At 33.7% G+C, this 26,220-nt stretch overlaps 1 protein-coding gene across 1 annotated transcript in view; it reads right to left on the bottom strand.

The window, feature by feature from the left end:
• Window positions 1–2,678: 2,678 nt before the first annotated feature.
• Window positions 2,679–26,220, bottom strand: part of EXOC5 (exocyst complex component 5) — a 55,541-nt gene continuing 31,999 nt past the window's right edge. Inside the window, exons 10-18 of the mRNA XM_029952988.1 lie at window positions 25,121–25,203; window positions 23,200–23,409; window positions 21,320–21,467; window positions 14,068–14,176; window positions 9,848–9,968; window positions 8,772–8,858; window positions 5,964–6,072; window positions 5,558–5,773; window positions 2,679–4,928 (exon numbers count right to left, since the gene is read on the bottom strand). Of these exons, the coding sequence (XP_029808848.1) occupies window positions 4,740–4,928; window positions 5,558–5,773; window positions 5,964–6,072; window positions 8,772–8,858; window positions 9,848–9,968; window positions 14,068–14,176; window positions 21,320–21,467; window positions 23,200–23,409; window positions 25,121–25,203 (1,272 nt within the window). The 3' untranslated portion in view covers window positions 2,679–4,739. The remainder of the gene's footprint in view (window positions 4,929–5,557; window positions 5,774–5,963; window positions 6,073–8,771; window positions 8,859–9,847; window positions 9,969–14,067; window positions 14,177–21,319; window positions 21,468–23,199; window positions 23,410–25,120; window positions 25,204–26,220) is intronic.

The following is a 26,220-nucleotide window of genomic DNA, read 5'->3' as shown; positions in this document are numbered from 1 at the left end:
TCTGAGGCTGTTTGCTGTTTGGAGTATGATGTGACATATTCATATTTAAATTGGCTTTGTATGGTGAGGCAGACCACACCCATCTAAAACACTTAGAAAATGAACAAGGATGGTTAATTACTTTCCCCTCCCGCTACAGGTGATATTCATCTCAAGAACTAAAGTTTACTGTCACCACCCAAATATTAGTGTTAAAGTATTCAGGGCCAAATAGTCAAAATATCAATCTTGTTATAAAAGCCCAGCGTTATCACCCTAACTGCTCCAAATCACCAATTAAAATTCTTACACCCTAATGTGTTAGGTTTCTTTCCCATATACACTTGAGGAGTTGATTCCCCCCTAAATTTGAAGAGAAAGGACTGATCAGGGGTAAAAATAAATGTTAGGCGTGAAGGCAATTTTTAAAAGATTAATCATGCAATTTCTGATTACATGAAAAGGACTCCCTATTGCTGATACACTGAGTATGTTTTCCCTATATTTTCACTCCAGCAATAGCCATTTAAAAACTACCAAATGCATTAAATAATTAACAGAATTGGCAAGTTTATGACATTAAAATAATGTGTTTCTGGAGGTAGAAATACTGCTTTCCCCATATTTTCCAAGGTAGAGTTGTGATTTATTTCTATGATATAAAATACCAGGACTCTTTCTTCTGTAAAAATTATTAAGTGATATAGTACTTAATTATGTAAAATACTGCTACTGAGAACTTTTTGAAAGATTTCTATTAAGTACAAACTTAATATTAAATTAAAATTTCATGACCACTTATAAAATTTTAAAAACCAAATTTAAAAAGTATGACCACATATTGGGAACATTTAAAAATCCAATAGTAAATGAAATACTGACCCTGGGTATCAACTTCATAGCCTAAACACTACAGTAGGAACCAAACATTGAAAGAGAAGAAAATTAGACTAAGGAAAACTAATGAATGTGTCTAAATAAAGGATCTATTTAATGTCACATAAGGAGAATAGAATAGTATACAGAACATCAAGAGTGAGAAAGATTTAGGTTTCAATCTGAGCCTTTTATTACCTATAGACCTTGAGCAGGTCTACTTAGTTTTTGTGGCTTAGATGTTTCATCTGTCAAATGGAGCTAATACTATCCAACACTTAAGGCTGTTTTGAAATCAAATGAGCTCATGTATACAAATGATTAGCATAGTGCACTGAATTTGAATCAATAAATGTAGCTATAATTATCTTTATTATGCATCAATATTTAAAAATTGTTGTTTTATTTTACGTAGAATTACTGACTCTAACAATATAGACTGGTCTTTCCCTGCAAAGCACACAATGTATTTCAGGACAGAGTTTCTCAAGCAGAGAGAAGTACTGTAGGAATTGAGTATGATTAAACTAATTGGATGAATGCATAAAGTGCTTCCAATGCCAAATTCTCCAACAGAAATAAGGAGAATTCAGTACATTTCTAGAAAGTACCTCACACTTCTGAGTCAATGAATAATGTAGGGGTAGTAGGCAGCTTAAATTTGTATTAATAAAAAAAAGTTAAATTCCCAGATGTGAGCTTTTTAAGTCAATAACAAATTATGCACTGTGTGAACCTTGCTGACTCTCATATAACAGATGTTCAAGCATACTTTAGCCACTACCTTATAAACAGGACCACCTTAAAGGGTCTTTGGCATTTCAGGAACCAAATTCTCTTTATCTGGATACCTGTAAATATGCATCATCATAGATGAAAAAAAGGCATTCTAAGGAAGCAGTACATTCTCCACTTTGAATTAATCTAATAATTAAATTACTTCACCATAAGCCAGAAGGCTGATATTCAGAGAGTGAAAATTTAAAGTGAAAGAGGAAAGGAAATCATCTAAATACATCATAAGTTAATGTATTTAGCTCTTTTTAAAAAAGGAAGGTGCTAGGAGCTTGTAACCATGGTGATGCTCAAAATGAGGCTAATACTTGTCTTGAAATAGAGTCAACTGTCTAAAGATCCATCCAACTGTTATTTAATAATTCTTCATAAGAACTATTCATCTACTCTGGCTGACTGCCATTTTCATTATCATAACTTAGAGAAGCTAAAACTTGTGTCCTGTATTTTAACTTTCTGTACCATTTTACACAAACATACTTAAGTTTCAGAAAAATAATTTGCAGTGTTTTGGAGCATTATTTTCAACTTTAAAATATTACCTAAATATTGTCTGTTAGCTCACGTGGAAATGCAGAAAACTGTAAGGATTCTCCTTAATCAAATGTTGTCTAATGTTACTAATATACAAAGTTCCATTAATGCCACTTAAAATTTTATTGCGTGCATTTGAAAAACATCTTACTTATTGATTATCTCTTTTGAATCATAAATTGCGGGCAAAATTTTGTAGTGGTCATAAATATAAAAAATACTTTAAAAATTGGAATACAAAGAATGAAAGGAATGCACAGCTTTATACAAGAACAACAAAAAATTTTTAGAGAAAGGTAATCACTTTAGGTTAAATTTCTAATCTTAAGGAAAAAAGTATTTTTCTTCTAAAAAAAAGGAAGTGAGAAGACCTATGTTATAAAAACTAAAGATTATCTTAAATAAGGAACATCTTAACAACTTAAATAGCAATAATTTAGAAAATTAAGTATGAATGTCCTTAAGATGTAAAAAATGGAGTGAAATAAAAAACGATTGCAGGGAATTTTTTTATTAAGCATTAATGTTAATACTTCTAAATTAAGTATTCACTTATGAGTTTTCTTTGTCACTGCCTTGGTCAATGGACATTATGGAAAATATTGCACAAAACTCAAGCATGGAAATAATAACAAAATATTTAAGCAACATGTTTATGCTTTACATTTAAAAAATTAATCCAAACAAAATAATTAGAAGCACTTCTCTGATTTGGAAGTCTTAAAATGCTCTCTCATGTTTATTTAAGATTTTGTTTTCTCTCCCTTTTTTTTTCCTTTTCTTTTTTTTCTTTTTTACAAATTGACACTGTGTACAAAGAGTTCAAATGGCCAGTAAAACTACTGCTTTAAAATTGTTGGCTTTAAGTAACAGAGGTATAATTTGAATTCACATCAGAGCTTTCTAAAATGGCAACAGTACAAGCATATGACTTTCTCTAGTATCCAAAATCTGTTCTGGCTCTCTCCTTGGCTAGGGAATAGAAAACTAGACAGCCTTCTAAAGCTGCCACAGTTTTCTAAAATGCTTTGATAAAAGTTGGCATACTTTGTTTCTTTTTCTTACCTCGATAACACTGGGCTAAAAAGAACATTAAGAAAATTTGGTCAATAGTAACTGAAATGGTAGCTAGTGCTGGATCTGGAAGTTTTGGTAAAATTGATGACTATTCAGAAACATAGTCTTAAAAGATAAGTAGTTTGCCACAACTAGGCCAAAAAGCCTACATTAAAGGAAAAAAATGCCAAGAATGAGCTGAACGTTAAAGTTTATCTGTTCCTAGGAGATTACGAACAACACAAAGGGAGCTGAAACACTACATACAAATAAGAATGAATTCTTGCAGAGCAAGTTTAGAGAGACTGCAGAGTAACAGCCTTGCTAAATTTCCACCTGATGTTTAAAATTTTATAAGTGATTTATTATGTCACCATATTAAGCCAATTCAATTAACTCCATTCAATAAGAATTGCTTCAGAAATGCCTTGAAAAAGATGACAGAAACTATAGATCTGAAAAGCAATCAGTCTTTACAAAGCTCATCTCCAGACTTAGAATATATAATGCTATCTATCAATTACTGATTCCTCTTAAAATAGGTTACCAATGTTTAGCCATCCCATCTTATTCCAGTTTAGCATTAAGAAAGAAATCTTAAAGGGCTACATTATTGCTAAACACTGTCAATATTTCTCATATTCACCATATTCACTGTATCACTATACCTCAACTTTACCTCCCTTACAGTATTAAAATAATGAATAAATATGGTCCTTTAGTTAAGGTCCTCCACCTTACCTTAAGTGAAATATAAAATAAGGTGGACATTAATTTCTTGCTAGCACTGGCTTAAAATCTGTTAATGAAATAAGAAATAGTAAATTTTAAGGTTTTTTACCCAGAAAGCAGATGTATTCTGATCCACTCCTAATATCTACATAAAACATTTCATCATTTTCATTTAGTTTATAACAATTTTCTTGGAATATTATTGGTGTACCTCAGGAAAAAAATCCAATTAACCAACAACAGAAATTATGCTCAATTATTAACCTTCTGAAAGAGGTAAAAGTTCTCTGGGAAAACCTAAAATAACAATTGGTTAACAATTACCAAGTGCTGAAAAGGTCATTAAAAATTGGTAAATAATAAATGCAGTTTTGTTGTATTTTACCATTAATGCAAAATAAGATGGTGAAACTTCCTGATGGAGTATGTCAAAAACATGAACTGGAACACTGATAACATTTCATTTGTCTTCTGACATCAACATTTTCCAGGATGAAAAGAGTGACATGTAGCTTCACAGAATTTGAGATTTAGAATTTGAAATCTGTTAAGTTCAAGAATGGAATTGAAATTTAACTTAAGGGGAAAAAGCAAAATATGGCTAGTAGTGTCCAAATTTCAAATAAAATCTCAAGGGTAAGTATGGCTGCTGTTTTTCCAAACAGTCCTTTTCCCATAAAATGTTGGCTGTGTCGTAAGAAATCTCCTGTGCTTTCTATCAACCAAGACCTGTTGAAATACAACATGTTTCCCTTGTAAATTCAACCTCAGCTGAAATGTCGAGCAAGGCGGGCAGATCTATAGTCAGCACGAAGTTGTACGAAGGAGTGTAGAATGTTCTTGTCCAGATTAGCAAGTTGTTCTCCTGAGCAGACTTGCTTTAAATTATCTGGGGCAACTACCAGAAGATTGCAAAGTGCATGCAGAGTATCAAAAAGCTGTAATACCAGTGGGATCTGAATTAAGAGAAGAAAAAAACAACAACAACATTGAAACAAAACAATTTCTAGTTTTACAATTAGTTTTTAATTCTTCTCACTTATTTACTGTTATTCAGGAGTTACTAATGTGAGAGAGTTCAATATATTAAAAATCTTAAGAGCTCCTGAGAAGTGTTAGAACACAAATATTTCAGATATTACATAAACCTGGTATCATCTTTTTGAAAAGATACATAGTATGCCAATTTTCTTCAATAGTTAACAATCATTGCTACCTCTGTGGATTAGAATTAGTTATCAATATCACTTTTCTTAAAAAATTTAAACCTTAAGGAAAACTGATTTCAGAGAGATGTACATGAAGAAAGAACCTATTTTCCTTATGTGTGATAGATACAGCTTTAGTTATGAAAGTCAACGTCATTTGGATTGTGGAACTGAAAGACGGCCTTGTCTAACGAGCAAAAATGTGTTAATACTGAAAATAGGATTGGAACACTTTTTCAGTTAGGAAATGTTAGATCTATGCTGCTACAACACCAAGATGTAAACTTTTCAGTAATGACAGTACGTCAGCATGCATTCTCAATGGTCTGACTTACGTTCTTGAGCCTATTTACAGCTTCATATTTGTGAATACATACCTTGAAGTCTTTGGCACACTTCCTATATTCAGCTACATCACAAATTGCTAACATGCCGCCCATACAACTGTAGGAATATTGTTGAAGATGCTCATAAATAAGTCGATGAAAACGTACTCCAAGTTCCATCAAAACTGTATCCACATTCTTCCCATCCATAGAATTTTTAATCTTTTCCACTTGCTTTCTTACATAAGCACAGACTTTAACACAGGCCTGTAAAATTTTTTCTACACTTATTACATAGAAATGGATATCAGCTTAGCTAAGGAGAAAATATATATAATGTCTCAATTTCTAAGTATAAAAGAAAAAAAACTTACGAGCATAATAAGATGCACCAATGTTAACAAAATTATTAAGCAAAACAGATATTCTTACTAGTATGTTGAATCACTTTACTCACGTTAGTATACTGAATCAAAACATTGTTTTCATCTTCTGGCTTAAAATCTGTTTTCTTCTGTTCTGCAGCCAAAATATGCTTCATCTGGCCAATCATACAATTTAATGTCCTAGAGAATTGAGAACACCATATATTTGATCCCTTTATTTTATATTTACTTTGTATGTATATACGAAATTGAAATTATTTAATTGCATAGCTCCATAAAATCATCTACTTTAGATTTTAGAAAAAATAAATTCTAGGTCTTACTATCAATGAACCCTTGGTTTTATTAGATTCCTGCTCTTCCTCAATATTTTATTTAAGGTAATATAAGATCTTAGAAACCTGTTGCTAACCTATTTCCTTAAATATCATATACAGAGAATGGTTAGCAAGAGGGGAAGATAGAGGGTTTAAGATGAATGGCCAACATGTGAAAGAAGAGGTGAGAAGAATATGAGTTTACACTCTAAGGACAAGCAGTAGGCTGAAAAAGTGGTACTAAAGACCCAGCTGAGAAATGAGAGCATGGGTTTGTAGTGGCATCAATAACATTCAAGTTATGTCATATTCTCCAAAAGCAATCAGTCACCCAGTTATGGTAATAAAAAGAGATTGCACTGATCCAAAACTTAGGATCTGTTAAGACAGTTATGGTTAATGGAAATATATTTTAGGGGAATTAGACGAGACTAATTTAAGTGCTGGATCAAGCAACCCAGGCATCATAATGAATAAGTAAAGCTAGGAAAAGGGTAATAGATTGGCAAAAGATGAATAAATTAATGGCTGGAGTTCCTGCTGAGGTCAGAAAGCAGGTTATGGAGTTTGAAGAAAAGAAGGATGTGAGCAATGAATGGGATATTCAAGTCTGAGATTTTTGTTAGCAATGATAACAAGATCTAGTAGGATTATGGGAGTAGGTAGCTAAAGTGAAGATGGCCAAGAAAATAAATGGGTCAGATACAAGGAAGGGGAAATGACCTACACTAAGGTTAAAAGAAAACTTGTGAGACTGTTGCCCAAATCCTCAGTTAATGTAGGGGACTAACATAAATGACTGAGAGACAACAGCAGTAAGAAAAGATAATGTGAATTCAAAGGCAAAAAGGTTCTGACCTAATACCTACAGATTGATACTCCTCTGAAAATACCAGAAGAAACCAGGTAAATGCTCTGCTCATCTCTTAGCTCCATGGAAAATGGGTAAAAAATTAGAAGTTCACATTCATGAGACCACTACAGATATCTACACCTTCAATTGGTCACCTAGTACAAAGACTTTGAAACTAAAGCTTATATGGGAAGATATTAAGAAGATGCCTAAGAAATACATCTTCCCTGTACATTTGCAAGTTTAATATATCCAACCTCCTGTCCCAAATGATTTTTAGGTATTCTGAAGCAAACCAAGAAGAAACAAATTAAGTTAATATGAGGGACTTAGGTTAGGAAAATACAGATTTCTTGAAGGGATGATTATGCATATATATACATGTATATACATCCATCCATATATATATGATATCATAGTTATATTAAGTGAAATACTGTTTCTGTATAAACTCCTGTGATCCTCACTGAAAACAAAAGGTAGAGACCAGTTTTTAGGATTATTCTAAGCATATAATCAGTAAATTAGGCTTAGTAATTAATTCCATAATGTGTTCTTTTCCCAGTTTTATTCTTAAATTTTATTTGTCTCTCTCTCATCATATACTCTATGGTATGTTGATCTAGTGAGAAGGTAACTGGGAGGTGAGCTGCAAATCTGATACTACTAATAAAGTAAAAACTATTTATTTTTTCACAAATTAGAGTAAGTTTCAGGCTATCCTTATAGTAGCACTGTTAACTAACTTGTACCCAAATATGCTTTGAGGAGAAAGGAACAGAATTACAGCAAATAAAAAAGATATGCCCAAACCTAGTAGCACAGGCTTTAGCATCTGAGTCCTAGCTCTACCACTAGTAACTGTGTGACCCTGAGCAAATTATTTCTTTAAGCCTTTCTTTCCTCATCTGTAAAACAGAAATAGTATTTCCTACCTAATAAATAATGTAAGTGAAGGTCCTTACACTGTGCCTGGCAGATAGCAAAAGCTTGATAAATGGTAACTATCATCATCATTAGTAAATATATGCCCACCACATCATCTCAAGAAGAGACCTACTGCTCTATACCAGAGATAATTAACCAGAAAAAAGCCACAAAAGTTTTTGAATGCAGAGTTTGCATTCACTAAATGAAATTTACTTACAGAAAACTAGTACCTTTATTTAAAGCATTTTAGATATAAGCCTGAAAATTCTAATTGAAAATAAAATCTCTACGTTACATACCATTTTAAAGGAGTTTTGAAATAGAGGGAGAAAGGAGGAGGAGGAGAAAATGGTGGCTTCCAAGAATGGTTTTCAAATGACTCTAGTTTAAAAGAACCTAAACATACTGAAAACCATTTTCATGCTGCATTTATAATGGTGTTTTTATAATTTAAAAAATATGAGGGAAGGGGGGGCATCTGGCTGGCTCAGTGGGTGGAACATGCGACTCTTAGTCTCAGGATTTTGAGTCTAAATCCCATGTTGGGTATGGATTTTAAAATAAAATCTTTAGGGGAGACTGGGTGGCTTAGTTGATTACGCTCAGGTTATGATCTCACGGTTCATGATTCAAACCCCATATTAGGCTCTCTACTGTCAGCACAAAGCCTGCTTCCAAACCTGTCTCCTTCTCTTTCCTCCCTCCCCCACTCTGCATATGCTCTCTCTCTCAAAAAGAAACATTAAAAAAATATATAAGAGATAAAACTAACAACTTGCCTATCAATGCCAGTATCCAATTTCATCTCCATTTGTTCAATTATTTCTTTTTTCTTCTGAAGGCATTCAGATAACTTAGGAGAAGAGCTATTCAATGTTTAAAAGGGGGAAAAAAATCACATTAGTAGCCTTATAACTCTGAAAGTTTTTCATATACATATATATATTGTTACAAAAATTTATAAATATACATATATTATTTTAAAGTGCTAGCAAATCCAAGAAGCACGTAAGTAGTAATTATTGTGCCCAATTCAAACTAGGAAATTATGTAGTAATACTATGCCTAATAGTCACACTAGGAAAAATTAACCATTTAAAAGAGAAGAAAGAGGAAGATTTAGATTCATTACTTTCATCTCAGAGAAGATATCCCTTAAGAATATAAATATATATAATTTTGAAATTTTGGGACTGTTTGGTTTCCTTTTTGTTCTGTTGTTTTGTGTTTGTTTCCTTTTTAAGTAACAGTAAAAAATAAAAAGCCAAAAACCCAAAGGGTATCTTAAGAATATAGTAAATTATACTAATTAAAATTTGGAGACTAACAGCCAATGCAGTTGATTCAGTTTTCCCATGCGAAAAATAACAATTTTGACAATTATATTTGCCTTCTGAATACCACCTAAATGTCAAAAACACCCAAAATATTAAGGAATATGCAGCTCTAATAGTTATATGAATTCTTTGCTATGTGGCATTATAGCTCTTAAATTAGTACATTTACTTTCAAAGTGGGCTTTAGGGATCACAAGTGATCTTTGAGACTGTTTCTAGACTAATTTATTGGCATATCAATGTTTCCAATAAAATTAAAATTTTATCTTTTCTATATTATTCTTTTAATAGTATACATACAATTTTATAAGGCATGTTCACATATACTCCACCTTATTTAATCCTCACATACTTTAAAAATTCACATAAATTGATAGGAAAATATATACCAAATCTTATTTAATGCCTTATATTAAAACCTGTCCTATTAATCTCACAAAATTTTTGTTGTACATCTTTATATGTAGAGAAACATTATAATATTTGTTGAAATACTAACAAAAATCAATTTGACTAACCTTATTAGTGGCATAAGGTGATCATTAAACTGCTTGTCAAAAAGATGAAAAATAGTATTGGCCTGTTGTACAACATCCAAAAAATAGAGATTTGCATTCCTAGAATCTGAAGAAGGAATTCCTAAAATTGGAAGGCATGTATATATTAGAATCATACTTGAAATTCATCTTGGTAACAGAAAAAAGAATGTGACATTATGAATAAAAGCAACTGCTATTTTAATAAATCAGCAACAATTTTTGTGGACAGAAAAGTAAAATTAAGCTTAAAAACTTAATAAAATTAATCCAAAGTTTTTACATGCCAAGTTTCACCATCTGCTCAGTCTTCATTACTTGCTGAGGTAAACCAAAAATTAAATCAATAAATGAATCATCTTGGTCTATATCTTCTCCTTTCCTTTCCTACTCTCTCATGCCCAGTGGTTCACATAAGCCATAAATCACTTTCACCATTTTTCTTATAACAAGGCTTCATTATCTCAGTTAAAATATTTTTTATTAGTTTCCTGGGTTCAAATCACTTTATCTTTTCTTTTAATATATTGTTGCCAGAGTAATGTACTTAAACTTATAGATTTCACTCACTTGCTCTCTATTATTTCTTCAAAAATATTCAAGGTCTCCTCACTGTCTAAAAAATAAATTCTTGGTTTTTAGCATGGTATTCAGGGGAATCCAAGTGCTGACTCCAAAAAAGAGAGCTGACCTCTCCAGATTTCAGTTTCATCTTTTTTGTAAAAGAGCAATAGATAAACTCTAAGGTCCATTCTAACCTTAGATGTTTGTGTTATGGGCTAAGGAAAATATTCACACATGAGAAAATAAAAGCTTAATAATACCAAGAATTCTTTATGGGATGATGATTTTTTTTTCAAAATTTTAATAATGAAATGGAAGGAGGTGTCTGGGTGGCTCAGTTGGTTAAGCGTGCAACTCTTGATTTTGCCTAAGGTCATGATCTCACGGTTGTGAGACAGAGCCCTGTGCTGGCTGTGTGGAGCCTGCTTAAGATTCTCTCTCTGCCCCTCCCTTTGCCCTTCCCCAACTTGTGCACATGCTTGTGTGTGCACTCTCCCTCTCTCTCTCTCAAAAAAAGATAAACTCACCAACTAGAAAGAAAACTAAAGACTTCAACACAAACTTAAAAGAGAAACAAAATTAAGCCAATATACACATAGAAAATACTAATTATTATTAATAAAAAATACAAAAATTAAGGTAATATTTATGTGAGTTTTCAACCACTAAATTAAAGGTTTTTAAAGAATATTCAGGGGTGCCAGGGTGGGCTCAGTGGGTTGAGCATCTGACTCTAGATTTCTTCTTACATCATGAACCCAGCCAGCAGCGTGGAACTGAGACCTGCCTAGAGCTCCATGCTGAGCATGGCACCTGCTTAAGATTCTCTCTTCCTCTGCTCCTCTCCCTCACTCACACGTGCACACTCTCTCTCTATAATTAAAAAGAGTTTCCCTTTATTCTAAAAAAAAAAAAATAAAATCAACAATATGCAAAGAACTAGTACAATCATAAAGGTCAACAGCAGTGTAAATTACTATAAAAAACTCTCGTAAAAAACGTATGTATAGAAATTTTAAAATTGGTAACATACTTTGTGTGTGTGCGTATGTGCGTGTGTGAGTGTAAGTAAACTCTGTCCTCAACGTGGGCCTCAAACTCATGACCCAGAGACCAAGATCATGCCCTACCAACTGAGCTGGCCAGGGGCTCCAGGTACCACACTCTGGACTATTAATTTCACTTCTGGGATTTCATATAAAGAAAATAATTCAAAATAAGGAAACCACTTTAAGTTCTTCAATGTTCACTGCAGCATTATTTATATTACTAAAAAGATCCAAGATGTCTAGAAATAGGGGATTGTTAAAGTTTATTTAACTTTATAATATATAATATTCTGCATGACAGGATTTTATACTATCATTAGAAATAATAGCAATAAGTACTAATTAAATGACTGCATGGAAGAAAGCTTATGAATATAAGAAACATTCTCACTCCTACGCCCTTCCAAATTGTGAATACATACAACTATTAAAAAGAAGGTACGAGATTTCCATACGAGCTTAATAACAGATCCTTCATACCATATGGATTCAAATTCATGTTACTTCTGTTCAATATCCTCTTTAATCCTCATACCTTTGAGGTATTATTATCCAATACAAATTGCCACATTAAGTCATTTGCAAAGGGCAAATGTTAAATACTCAATGTCAAGAGTCTGCTGTAATTGGGGCACCTGGCTGGCTCACACAAAGCATGTGACTCTTGATCTTGCGGTTGTGAGTTTGAGCCCTATGTTGGGTGTAGAGATTATTTAAGAAAAATAAACTTGAAAAAAAAAAAAGAGTCTGCTGCAATTAAGTTAAAAAAAGAAGCAGGGTACAAATGTTTATCTACATCATGAGAGCAAATAAAAAATGGGTAAGAAAAAACCACAAAGTTACTGAATTATGGGAAAGTGTGCTTCAATGTTAAAAACTTTATGAAATAATGTGAGGTACAGTCACTAAACATTTTTGAGCATCCGCTATGTGCTTTCTAGGTGCCAGAAAATAATGCTAAATAAATTAAGATTCCTAGCCACAGGAACATACTGTTCTCTTAAAATACTGTCTCCAAATACTCAATTTATTCCACTTCATTCAGCTCTCTGGTTCATGTCTCCTCAGAGGGACATTCTGATTGTCCTTTCATTAAAAAACAAAAACAAAAACAAAAATAACCAAAAAGCCCTCTGCCCCAAATTCCCCATCCCAACTCCCCAACACTTCTCATTAACTCTTACTCAATTTTATTTTTCTTCATTGCACTTTAAAGTCATTTGTCTATCTTTTCCCTAAGATTGAAAGTTCCATGAGTGCAGGAGTGGGCACTTGGGCACTTACAAGGTATGTGCTGAACCTATGAATTCGCTGAGTGGAGGCAGATGTTAACAGATGAAAATTTCATTGTGAGAAGTGCTATGAAAAACATTAATTCAGTGACAAAATAATGAGTTACTGGGCTAGGAAAGGTGGGCTACATTGGCTAGGGTGGTCAGCAAAGGCCTCTTTGAGAAGGTGACCTCTTAGTGGAGATCAGGGGTTGAAAAGCTAGGCATTGAAGAGCTGAATGAAAAGGGTTTGAGGGATAGGGAAACACCAAATGCAAAAAGCCTGCATGAGAAAAAAGAATGAAGACCAGAGTGGCTGAGGGAGTGAGAGGAAGTGCAATGAGATGTGGATGAATACATAAGAGAAGGACAGATCAAAAGCCATGCCTTTGTGAAGTTTGTTATTATTTTTCCCCAAAAGTAACAGGAAGTCACTAAGGGGTCTTAAACAAGGAAATAATAATCAAACTGACTGTTACGTGGAGTCAGTACTGTGCAGAAGTGAGAATGTACACAGAAAGACCAGTTAGGAGTAGACAGAAACAATGGTATTTAAATTAGTGTGGCATCAGTGGATCTTGAGACGAGTAGATGAATTCGAGTTATATTTGCAACTATACTAATGGGATTTGCTGATAGACTAGCTATCAGCATTGAACAATGGAAGAATTATGGAACTCCTATGTTTGGGGCCTGAGCAACCCGTAAATAGTAACGCCTTTTAAAGACATGGAGAAAAATGGGAGTGGAACAGATTTAGATGGAAGATAAAGAGCTTCATTAGGCATATGTTAAATTTGAGATGCACAGTGAACAGGTGGAAAGTTCAAAAAGGCGACTGGATTAATGGGACTGGAATTTAGGGAAGAAGTCATTATTATCCTATGAATACCAGTAAACCCAAAAGACCAAAAGCAAAAGAAAAAATTTTAATATGAATCTATTTCTTTCCAGGTTTATTTTGAAATATTTTCCTTTCTACGCCTTATATTATTCAATTGCATCAACCAGAATTGCTGTCACCCTGATTTCTGCTCCTTTGACATTTTATAACTTATAGCATTGTACTACAATCTGCCATACACTGCAGTAACTTATGTAGTTTGGCCTGCCCTGCTTGATGTAAGCAATATGAGAGAACTGTGTCTTTGTGTAACTTTCAGCCCCTGGAAAACCCTTGGACTGCAGAAAAGCATTATTCATTGCATTAACAGAATTCGACAGAGTTGAATATATATAAAACCATATTACACATACAGTTAACAAAGAGTGATTAAATAAATTTAATGCAAATTATAAGACAAATAAGTATACTTACCAGCAAGTCCTGTTTCCAAAGCATAATCAATATGCTCAATACATAAAAATTCCACAAGAATGGTAAAAATTCTAAAGGCATTCCTTGGTAAATCAGAAGGATCAGAAAGCTTTAAAAAGAAAAACCAAACATATTACTCCTCAAGTCTACTTGGAAAAAAAAAAAAAGGCAACTTTTTTTTGTTTGCAATCAATTTCTTCTAAGATGTAGCCAGTATTCATGTATCACCATAACTTATACCCCCATTCCCATCCCCAATACATCCTCTCTCACATACACAGACATATAGTTACAATGCTCCATATTTGTCTACAATGCTCCTGGTTTAGAATAGATCAATGTTTTTCTCATCTGGATTGTAATCCATTAGTGGATTGTGACAAAAAAGAGAGAAGAGAGAATCAATAGAAAATAAAGTACAATGTACATATTAAAACCAAATATAGTTTCATGAGATACACATACACAAACATATATATAACAAATAACCCCTGGGCTGCTATGTAAAATCCATTTCCCCCCTTTTTTTTTTTTAATGTTTGTTTATTTTTGTGAGAGACAGAGTGAGTGGGGAAGGATCAGGGGAAGAGGGGGATCTGAAGCAGGCTCCCTGCTGATAGCAAAGAGCCCAATGTGGGGCCTGAACTCATGAACCACAAGATCATGACCTGAGCCGAAATCAGATGCTTTAACTGACTGAGCCACCCAGGTGCCCTTGTAAAATCCATTTTTTATTGTAGGTGTGGTCAAAAAAGTTCCACAGCCACTAACTTTAACAAAAGCTATTCTAGAAAAACTCAGAATAAAAAGGATTCTTTATTCTACTGGGGATGGAGACAGGAAAATCAGTAAAAGATGCACTAAAACATGACAGGCTCAAATCCCAGCTTCATCACTCCCTAGTTGAGTAAACCCTTAAGATATTATTTAACCTCACAAGGCTTCAATTTCTTCATCTGTAAGGTGGAAATAATATTAGCAGTACTTACATCCTAGTCCAGAGGTGAGAACAAAATATAAAAATGCACATGAAGTATTTTTAGCACAGTGTTTAACACACAGTACACTCACAATAACAAATGCTCATTTTACTGTTGATACTGTGATGATTAAGTACTCAGTAAAGAATTATTAAAGTTATGGTGAGAAAACACTCACAATAACAAATGCTCATTTTACTGTTGATATTGCTGATGATTAAGTACTCAGTAAAGAATTATTAAAGTTATGGTGAGAAAATACAATCTCTCTTTAAAAAGTTAGAAAATTACCTCTCAACTTCTTATAACTGCTTTCTGTATTGTTTATTGATTGTTGCCTTTTTGTAGTCTCCATTCATGTATCTTTCACAGAGTAATGATAACCATCTGATATAAAGAGGTGGGAGTTGAGTACATAGCCCACTTTAAAAGATCTATTATAAATACTGATTTGATATCACTCAATTCCCTTCCTCGTCTGCTTAGTATCATCCTCTAAAGTTTATTCTTCACTAGTCACTCTACCACAACTTTCACCTCTCTTCCTTGATCACTGATGCAACAGAGGCCCTTAACAAGATACAAATAAATGTAACTTTTCAACCTCCTCTGGTTCACATTGATATATCCATGCATAATCGATAAAAGAGGTAGACAGAAAACTGGGAGAGGGATAGAAGATGTAAACAACACTGTCAATCAACTGGACCTGACATTTATGGAACATTGCATCTAACATCAGGATATACATTCTTTTCAAGTATACACAAAACATTTTTGAAGATGGATCATATTCTAGGCTAGAAAATAGGTCTCAAATTTAGATTCATATCATACACAAAGTATGTCCTCTAGCCACAATAAAATCAAATTTGAATATAAAAGATTCAAAGAACTAAAAAATATCCCAAAATGTTCAACTAAATAATATACTTCTAAATCACTCTTGGGCCCAAAGAAATCAAAAGGGAAATTTAAAAGTATTTTGAACTAAATGAAAATAAACACAACATACCAAAATTTGTGGTATGCAGCTAAAGCTATACCTTAGGGGGAAATTTATAAGAGGAAATGCTTATATTAGAGAAGAAGAAAGGTTTCAAATCAATGACCTCGGTTTCTACCTTAAAAAACTAAACAAAGAAGGGCAAATGAAGCCCAAGTAGACAGCAAAAAAAGAATAAAGTGGAAACTGATGAAACACAAAAGAACAGAGAAAACCCAAAGATACCAAAAGCTGATTCTTTGGGAAAATCAATAAAACTGACAAACCTCTAGGTAGACTGATCAGGAAAAAAATACAAATTACCAATATCATAGATGAAAAGGTGACATCACTACAGATTCTACAGATATTAAAAAGATAATAAGGAACTATCATGAACAACTTAATCCCAATAAATTCAACTATATGAAATATATAAATCCTTAAAAGACACTACCAAAGTTCAATTAAAAAAAATAGATAACCTATTTCTAAGTCTATTCAAGAAGTTGAATTTGGGGGGACCTGGGTGGTTCAGTCGGTTAAGTGTCCGGCTTTGGCTCAGGTCATGACTCGTGGTTCGTGGGTTCGAGCACTGTGTCAGGCTCTGTGCTGACAGCTAGCTCAGAGCCTGGAGCTTATTTAGGATTCTGTGTCTCCCTCTCTCTCTGACCCTCCTCTGCTCACGCTGTCTCCCTCTCTCTCTGACCCTCCTCTGCTCACGCTGTCTCTGTCTCTCAAAAATAAATTAAAAAAAAAAAGACGAAGTTGAATTTGTAGTTAAAAACCCTCACAAAGAAAACTGCAGGCCCAAATGACTTCCCTGGTAAATTCTGCCAAATATTTAAGGAGGAAATAATACCAATTTTACACAAACTCTTCCAGGAAATTGAAAAGGAAGGAATAGTTTCTAACTCATTCTATAAGACCAATATTACCCTGACAACCAAAACTAGACGAAGTCAATATCCCTCATGAACACAAACACAAAAATTCTTACAGAAGTTCAGCAAACCTAATCCAACAAAATATACATGAGATAATACATGATGAACATCTGGGGTTTACCCAAGAAAGGTAAGGTTACCTTTTGGAAATCAATGTAATGAAGCGCATTAACAAAATAAAAAGAAAGCATTTGACAAAATCCAATATCTAATCTTATCTACTTAGAAAACTAGAAATAAAAATTTCCTCAATCTGATAAAGAGTATCTGTGAAAAACCTACAATTAGTAACATACTTAATGATGAAAGACTGATGCTTTATTCTTAAGGTCAAGAATAATATAGTGTTTGCTCAAACCATTTCCATTCAACATTGTAGTGGAAATTACATTGTATTGACCAATGCAGTAAGGCAAGAGAACAAAATAACAGGTTTTTATTCTTGAAAGGAATAAGTAAAACTGACTTTATTGGCAGACAAATGATTGTCTATTCAGAAAATCCTGTGGAATCTACAGAAAAAAAAAGCGCTATTAGAACTAATGAGTTCAGATGCAGATATAAAAATCACTATAAAAATCAACTGTTTTTCTAAACACTAACACAGAGTATCAAAAATATAAATTAAAAAATACCACTTACTGTACATTAAAATAGCATAAAAATATTCAATACTCAGGAATAAACTCTGTGTGCTAAGAATTATAAAACATTACTAAGAAAAATGAAAGAAGACCTAAATAAATGGAGAGATAAACTACATTCACAGACCAAAGCCTCCATATTGTTAAGATGTTAATTGTCCACAAACAGGACTACAGATTCAACGCAATCAAAATCAAAATCTCAAACTTTTCCCCCTGAGACTGACAAACTGATCATAAGACATATGAAAATACAAAATAATTTATATGAAAATATCAGAGGACTTATACTACCTGATCAAGACAGTGTAGCACTGGCACAAAGACAAATAGGCCAATGGAAAAGAACAGAGTCTAGAAATAGACCAACATATAAACTCTCGAATCGCTTTTGACAAAGGTTCCAAAGCAATTTGGTGGAGAAAGGATAGTCTTTTCAATAAATAATGCTTAAACAACTGGATACTAAATGCAAAAAAAACAAAAACAAAAACAAAAACCACTTTGATCCAAGCATCACATGACATGCATAAGTTAACTCAAAAGTGATTAAAGACCTAAGTGTAAAACTTTAAACCATGAAACTACTAGAAGAAAACATAATAGGAAATCTTTGTGACCTTGGGGCAGGCAAAGATTTCTTATATACGATACCAAAAATACCATCCATAAGAAAAAAGCGTTAAATTGGATTTCACCAAAATTACTGTTAAGAGATTAAAAAGAAAAGTGACTGAAAGAAAACATTTGCAAAGCACATATCTGATAAATAAATTTAACTAGAACACAGAACTCTCAAAAAATAAGAGAACTCAACTTTTAAAATGTACAAAAAATACATAAGAGAATATATACAAATAGCAAATAAATACATGAAAAGATAGTCAACATCAATAGTCATTAGGAAAATGTAAACTAAAATCATAATAAGATATCACTATCCACCATTAGATTGTCTAAAATTAAAAAGACTCATCATACCAAATGTTGGAGATCATGGGGAAGCAAATGAAATTTTCACATATTGCTGTGGGAATGTCAAATGAAACCACGAACTTGGAAAACAGTTTGTCAGTTTCTTCAAAAGAAACACCATATGACTAAGCCATATTGCTACTCAGTATATATCCAAGAGAAATGAAAGCATATGTCTGCACAAAGACATATACATGAATGTTCACAGCAATTTCATTCATAATAGTCAAATGGTATAAATCTGAACGTCTATCAACAGGTAGATAGATAAATTTTTTAATTTTATTTAAACCCAAGTTAGTTACCATAGAGTGTAATAATGGTTTCGGGAGAATTTAATGATTCCTCACTTACATTTAACACTCAGTGCTCACCCCAAGTGCTCTCCTTAATGCCCATTGCCCATTCAGCCCACCCTCCCCCCACCCAACACCCCTCCAGCGAGCCTCAGTTTGTTCTCTTTATTTAAGAGTTTCTTATGGTCTGTTTTTATCTTATTTTTCCTTCCTTTCCCCTAGTTTCATCTGCTGTTTCTTAAATTTCATATATGAGTGAAATCATATATTTGTCTTTGACTTATTTTGCTTAGCATAATACTCACTAGTTCCATCCAAGTTGTAGCAAATGAGAAGATGTCATTGTTTTGATTACTGAGTAGTATTTCACTATTTATATACCACATTTTCTTTACCCATTCACCAGCCGATGGACATTTAGCTCCTTCCATTATTTGGCTATTGTTGATAGTGCTGCTATAAACACTGGGCATTTCTGTATCCTTTGGATAAATATCCAAGAGTGCAACTGCTGGGCTGTAGGGTAGCTCTATTTCAAGTTTATACCATTCTCCAGAGTGGCTGCACCAGCTTGTAATCCCATCAACAGTGCAAAAGTTACACTGCCCTTTTTAATAATCCTTTAAAGCTTCCATCATAAACTACAAGGTCAAGTCTAAATTTCTAAGCATGGTACACAAAAAGTTTCTGTCTACCTTTTCAACTTCCTTTCTTATTACTCTCCCATGTACATTTTTATTTCAAGCATTTTATGCTGTACTACTAATCTTTATGCCTTTTTTTTTCCTTTCAGGAAGAAAACCATTTGACATCCACCAAGGATTTTTTTTTTTATACTTTATTTTTGAGAGACAGATGGAGACAGAATGCAAGCGGAGGAAGAGCAGAGACAGAGGGAGACACATAATCCAAAGCAGGCTCCAGGCTCTGAGCTGTCAGCACAGAGCCCAATGTGGGGTTCGAACCCATTAACTGTGAGATCATGACCTCAGCCAAAGTCAGACGCTCAACTGACTGAGCCAACCCAGGTGCCCCTATGTATGTCTTTTTATATGCAGTATTCTCTCTGCAGGAAGTACCTTCTTGTAAATATCCTATGTAGCTTTCAAGACTCGGGCCTCAAAAGTTCCCTTCTTCTTGTAATTTTTTCTAAAAAAATACTGTTCCTCAAGTCCTTCACCAGGCAGAGCTGGTTGCATCTTCTTGGTCTCAGCAGGATATACCTACTTTGTACTGATTCTTTATAGGCTACCTCCTTTCACCATACTATTCAAAACTAATGTATAGGTCTTTCATTTATATCCTTAATGTCTAACATGGCACTGGTACAAAGTAAACACATAATGTTGTTGGATCAGATTGCACTGAACTGAATTTCTATCTTGTAAGTTTCCAGACAAAGGTCATGATTTAGAGCTAGTTACTATGATTCAAATAGTATAATGTCGACAGCTGCAAGTTTAATGATCTTTAGAAATATTTTAACCTATTTCCAGTATTCAGAACACTAGAGATGGTAATTTACCAAATATATCCATAAGCCCCCAAATGTGTCATATCTTAACATTTTTCCAAGTGTACTTCAAATTTGGGGGGGGGGCCTTACATTATAAATATGGATAATTTATATGGACCTTAGATGGTCCTCCCTCATGGCACCAACTATCCTGAATTTATCACACCTATGCATTTGCATTTTCTCTATTTGATTATGTGTAGCCTTTGTTTTCTACTGATTTATATGTGTAATTTATATTGATTTATTGTCCATTGATATAAAATATATAAACCATAATACAAATAAAAAATTAAGATTATCTCAGCTCTCAATTCCACTGCTTAAGAGGTACATATCTCAGTTTCTTCATTTGTAAAATGGAATAAAAGCCTCACAAGGTTGTTACAATGATTAAATGAGTAGTGTATACCTAGAGTACTCTGAACATAGTATGTGCTACACAATTATTTGCCACTATTATTTGTTTCACATAATCTTCCACTAGTATTACTAGCTATAAATACCTTTTTGCAGGGTGTGACTTATCTGTTTACTTTGTTCAAGTGTGTTTGTTGGACAGAAATTCTAAATTTTAATGGTGTTAATTTTTCATCTTTTCCTTTGATATCTGGGTTATTAAAACATCCTCCTCTCCCTAATGCTCTATTTTCTTATGAGATAATTCTAAACCTCCCTTTCATGTATTGATTTAATACCTTTCAAAAAAGTTGGTATATTCAACTTGTAAAATTATATTAAAATATGCTTCTAAATAATTTTTAAAATAATTCTGTTCTCCAAAACAACTCTTTTTTTATTACAAAATATAGTTGTACCTAACCAGATAGCAGATTTATATCTTATTACAAGGCAAAAATTAAAATATACAACTACATATAAATAAAATAAGTTTACAATTACTCTTACCCTATGACATCTTTCAAAGGCGTGTTTGGTTTCTTGTAAAAGATTAACCACCACTTCTTGAGAGAGGAAAGTCTCCCCATGAGTATCAATACTTGGCCCCAGTGGTAAGTTAGTACGTTGTCTAATTCTCTCTTTCAAATCTTGAATACTAATGCATCATAAGAACAAATGAAAAGAGAACACTTTATTATACACAGATTTACATTTCAAGTGCTGTTCAACTTAGTATATACATCAACAAAGAAAAATGGACTAATCACCAGGAGTCCTAAAAGTTCTAATTCCAAAAATTCTAGTTCTGTAAAGTGAAACAAGCCTTAATCTCTACACAGAAAACTATTATCTGAAAAATTAGTATATTTGGACTTAGGACCTTCAAAATCTTTTTCAGTTCTATACTTCTGACTCAATAGCCAAAAACTCCATGTTTGGTTTCCTTAGGAAGTAGACTTCCTATTAACTAATTAACTACCTATTAACTAATTTGGACTAACCAAATTCTAGTTCTGTAAAGTGAACTAATTTGGACTAACCAAATTAGTTAATATAACTAAATGGTCCTTCTCAAAATAAACTTTAAAAATTTAATGCTTTTTAAATACACCTAACCATCTGAACACATCACATATTTCTTCCTTATTATTAAATAAGACATATTAAACATAATTTAGCTTTTCTTAATGACTGAGGGTTACTTTGAACATTTATTTTATGGTGGTTTCTTTAGAAGTTTAGACTCCTTTTGCTCCTAGAACACCTAACTTTAGACTATTGTGAACTTTTTTGTAAAGATTTTACCTTATTTTAGTAATCTCTACATGCAATTTTGGGCTCGAACTTACCCTTGAGATCAAAAGTTGCATGTCCCACCATCTGAGCCAGCTAGGAGCCCCAAACTATTTTCTTTTTTTTTTCTTTCCTTATTTGCCGCTGCCTTTCAGTTGTTACTTTTTAATTTATTTGAGAGAGAGAACACGTGTGCACACATGTGCACGTGAGTATAAGCAGGAGAGGGGCAGAGTGGGGGGGGAGAGAGAGAGAGAGAGAGAGAGAGAGAGAGAGAGAGAGAGAGAGAGAGAGAGAGAGAGAGAGAGAATCCCAAGCAGGCACTATACTCCATGCTAAGTCCAACACAGGGCTTGATCTCACGACTATGAGATCATGACCTGAGCTGAAATCAATAGTTGGACACTTAACTGAGCCACCCAGGTGCCCCCAAGATGTCACTTCTTATTTCTAATTAGAACCTCTTCCTGATCACTATGTACTATATGACTGGGAATCAAGACACTGATTTGAGTGCACTCTGGACTCCAATTATATGGCTCTACATAAGTCATTCTGTTTCATCCTAGAAATGACTAGGTTCCAGATAGCTGAGATCTGGATAACTGAGGTACCACCAATTCTTAGAACAAATCATTTCCTTTTAGTATGTGAATAATCCCAGGTTTTAGGTATTAACTCAGTAATTTTATGCCCAAGTCATTAAAAAGCTCAGGGTACCTAAAATGTAAACTATTTCTATTTTTTTTTCCACAGCTGGAACAAAAAGTGATGTGCATCCTAGTTAGTAATCCGGAATAATTTACTCAGTCTAGGGAAAAAAAAGGAGACTATAGAACTCATTAGAGTGCTGTTATTCTGCTTTACATTTTAATTAAATTTTATAATTTATAAAATAAAATTTATTCTAATTTATAGGTTATTTCAACATATGGTTCAAGAGACAGGATTTGATCAATGGTATAAATAAGCTGGGCTAAATGAGTTCTTTATAGAAAATTCCAGTGACTGTCAATATTTGACAAGTTTGTCCAAATATAATAAAACTCTTAACATCTTTAGTTTTAACTGTAACATTTAACAAAAACACTCACCCTCCTGTGCCAATTGATCTCTTTTGATGGTTTTTTGAATCATAGTAACGCTGTAGGATCATAGCACTTCTGCTTTTCAAATATCCAGTCTCTACCTCAATATAGTTCTCCAAATAGGAAAGGAAAATGGATTTGATAAGCTTAGACAAGAAAGTCTGTTTATCAGTACCTAAGTTAAACTCCATCAACTTGCTGGAAAGATGTGTGGTTCTTTTCAAGGAAAAAGGGGGGGGAAAGATTAATGTACATTTTAAGCATAGTAATAACACTGAGGAATACATATTTTTACAATGTAATTTTAATAAGTTACGTTAAACCGCCATTTTTTTATATAGTTTATTACCATGTTGGTTTCCATATAATACCCATTGCTCTTCCCCACAAGTGCCCCTCTCCATGACCATCACCCCCCTTCCCCTTTCCCTGTCCCTCTTCAGCCCTCAATCTGTGCTCAGCATTCAAAAGTCTCTCATGATTTGCCTCACTCCCTTTCCCCAACTCTTTCCCCGCCTTTCCCATTCCCATGGTCTCCTATTAGGTTTCTCCTGTTAGACCTATAAGAGACAACTTATCCTTCTCCGCCTGACTTATTTCACTTAGCATGACTGCCTCAAGGTCCATCCACTTTCCTACAAATAGCCATATTTCATTCCCTCTCATTGCCATGTAGTACTCCATTGTGTATATATACCACATCTTCTTGATCCATTCATCAGTTGATGGACATTTAGGCTCTTTCCATGATTTGGCTATTGTAGAAAGTGCTGCTATGAACATTTGGATACATGTGCTCCTATGCATCAGCACTTCTGTACCCCTTGGGTAGGTCACCAGCAGTGCTATTGCTGGGTCATAGAGGAGTTCTACTGACAGTTTTTTGAGGAACCTCCACACTGTTTTCCAGAGCGACTGTGTCAGTTTACATTCCCACCAACAGTGTAGGAGGGTGTCCGTTTCTCCACATCCTTGCCAGCATCTATAGTCTCTTGATTTGTTCATTTTAGCCACTCCGAACCAGTGTGAGGTGTAAACCACCATTTCTTAAACCTTGGGAAGGTACTTAGGATACAGAGAGAAGCTGCACAGGGTTGTATTTAAGTAGACTGACCCACAAACAACATTGTGGTTTTGAAAACTAACTAAGAATAATTTCCTAGGAATGGAAGACTTAAGATCAAGGCAACCAACTAGTCCAGAAATGGCAAGAGTGGCAGAATGACTTCAACTATGCTCTAATGGCACTCATAACATGGCACCCAAGTCAAAATACTGAAAGATCCACTCTCTATTCGTTCTCTCTTTTGTCTTTGCTCATGTGGACTTTCCTCTAATTTTCTGTTTTGCATTGAACATTGTTGGGATGGACTTCCTGATTACAGTTACTTTTGAAAACCCTCCTCCCAAAATGACACTGACGAAGAGCAACAGGACTGGAAAAAAACTCCATAAGAAGCTTCTGACATACTACTTCTACATATAACACATTCATTTACAAAAGCCCAAGGCAAATTTTCATATCAAACTTAAGGCTGGAACTCATTTGTTAAGAATTTGTGATTTCTCAATTTAACTGCAAATAAATATAATCATACTACTTTTTAGGAAAAAAATAAAGAACAGTGAACTAGATTACAATTAAGATTTGAAGCAAAATTCTTGAGTCTTAAACAACATAAACAAAGTTTCATTGAAGCACGTGACTATAAAGAATATCTGATTCCTTAAGTTAACGTGCTAAGCATGATGCACTTTCTCTAACAGCAGTCTATGTAACCAAGCACTTAACATTTAATCACTGAAAGGTATACTGCTGACAAACTTTTACTCAAAAATACCTGACTACTTCACCATTTTCTATTAAAAAAAAAAAAGGAAAAAAAAACTCTGAGATGTTACTATTTTCTAGTAATTAAAAACATACCTTGTATATATATCATAGAGATTTTTGAGATACTGCTCTGCATCAGACTTCCTACATTCTTCTAACTGGTCTTTGACAAAACTCTGGAGAGAAAAAAAAAAAGGCCAACATTATGTCAAGTAAATATATTTTTTTCTCTATTCCACATTCTGGTGCTGTTCTTACTTAAAATGAAATGGAAAAGACAATGCATAAAAAATATACCAATATAATAATAGGTTTTTAACTTTTAATGCTTCTCATATTTACATGTTCATCTATAGCAATCTTGGGAATAAGAATTTCAAAATTTCTTTTGAAACTGGACTATCTTGCCTTATAATGTACATTAAAAAAAACAAAACCCAGGAGCACCTGGGTGGCTCAGTCTGTTAAACATCCAACTCATGATTTTGGCTCAGGTCATGATCCCACAGTTCCTGGGATTGAGCCCCACATCAGGCTCTGTGCTGATAGACTGGCACCTGCTTGGGATTCTCTCTCTGTCCCTCCCCTGCTCATGCTCTCTCTCTCTCTCAAAATAAATAAATAAACATTTTTAAAAAACCCCACAAAACAAAACTTGATGCTTTATCAATATAGTCAATTCCTTAAAGCAGCATTTCCCAAACTCTGGCCTGGGTAACACTAGTGTCTCCTAAGATTAACAGGCGTTACTCTAAAATTGGGAAATGCTGTAGTTTACATTCCTTCTGGAGGATCACAGTATTAGTACTTTTATAGATAATAAAAAATCCTGAATTATGTTTTAAAAACAAAAACTTCTTTTATGTTGCTTAATCGAGTAGAAAACATAGTTTAGGAAATGTTACCTTAATGCATAGTGCTATGGGAGTCCAGGTTGTACATTAAATTACTGATTTTTTTGTATTAGTATCATATTATGAAAATGCTACTGATTGCACTTGTAATTCTTACTCAATTTCACAAATACCACCTGTTGGTCAAAGTGAGGACCCAATAAAAATAAAAATCTGAGGCTACCGGAGCACTTGTGTGGTTCAGTCGGTCGAGCGTCCGACTTTGGCTCAAGTCATGAACTCAGAGTTCATGAGTTCAAGCCCCACATCAGGCTCTCTGCCATCAGTGCAGAACTCGCT

Source organism: Suricata suricatta, chromosome 9 (genome assembly GCF_006229205.1).
Source record: "Suricata suricatta isolate VVHF042 chromosome 9, meerkat_22Aug2017_6uvM2_HiC, whole genome shotgun sequence".
NCBI lineage: Eukaryota > Metazoa > Chordata > Mammalia > Carnivora > Herpestidae > Suricata > Suricata suricatta.
This window is presented reverse-complemented; position numbering and strand designations above follow the sequence as displayed.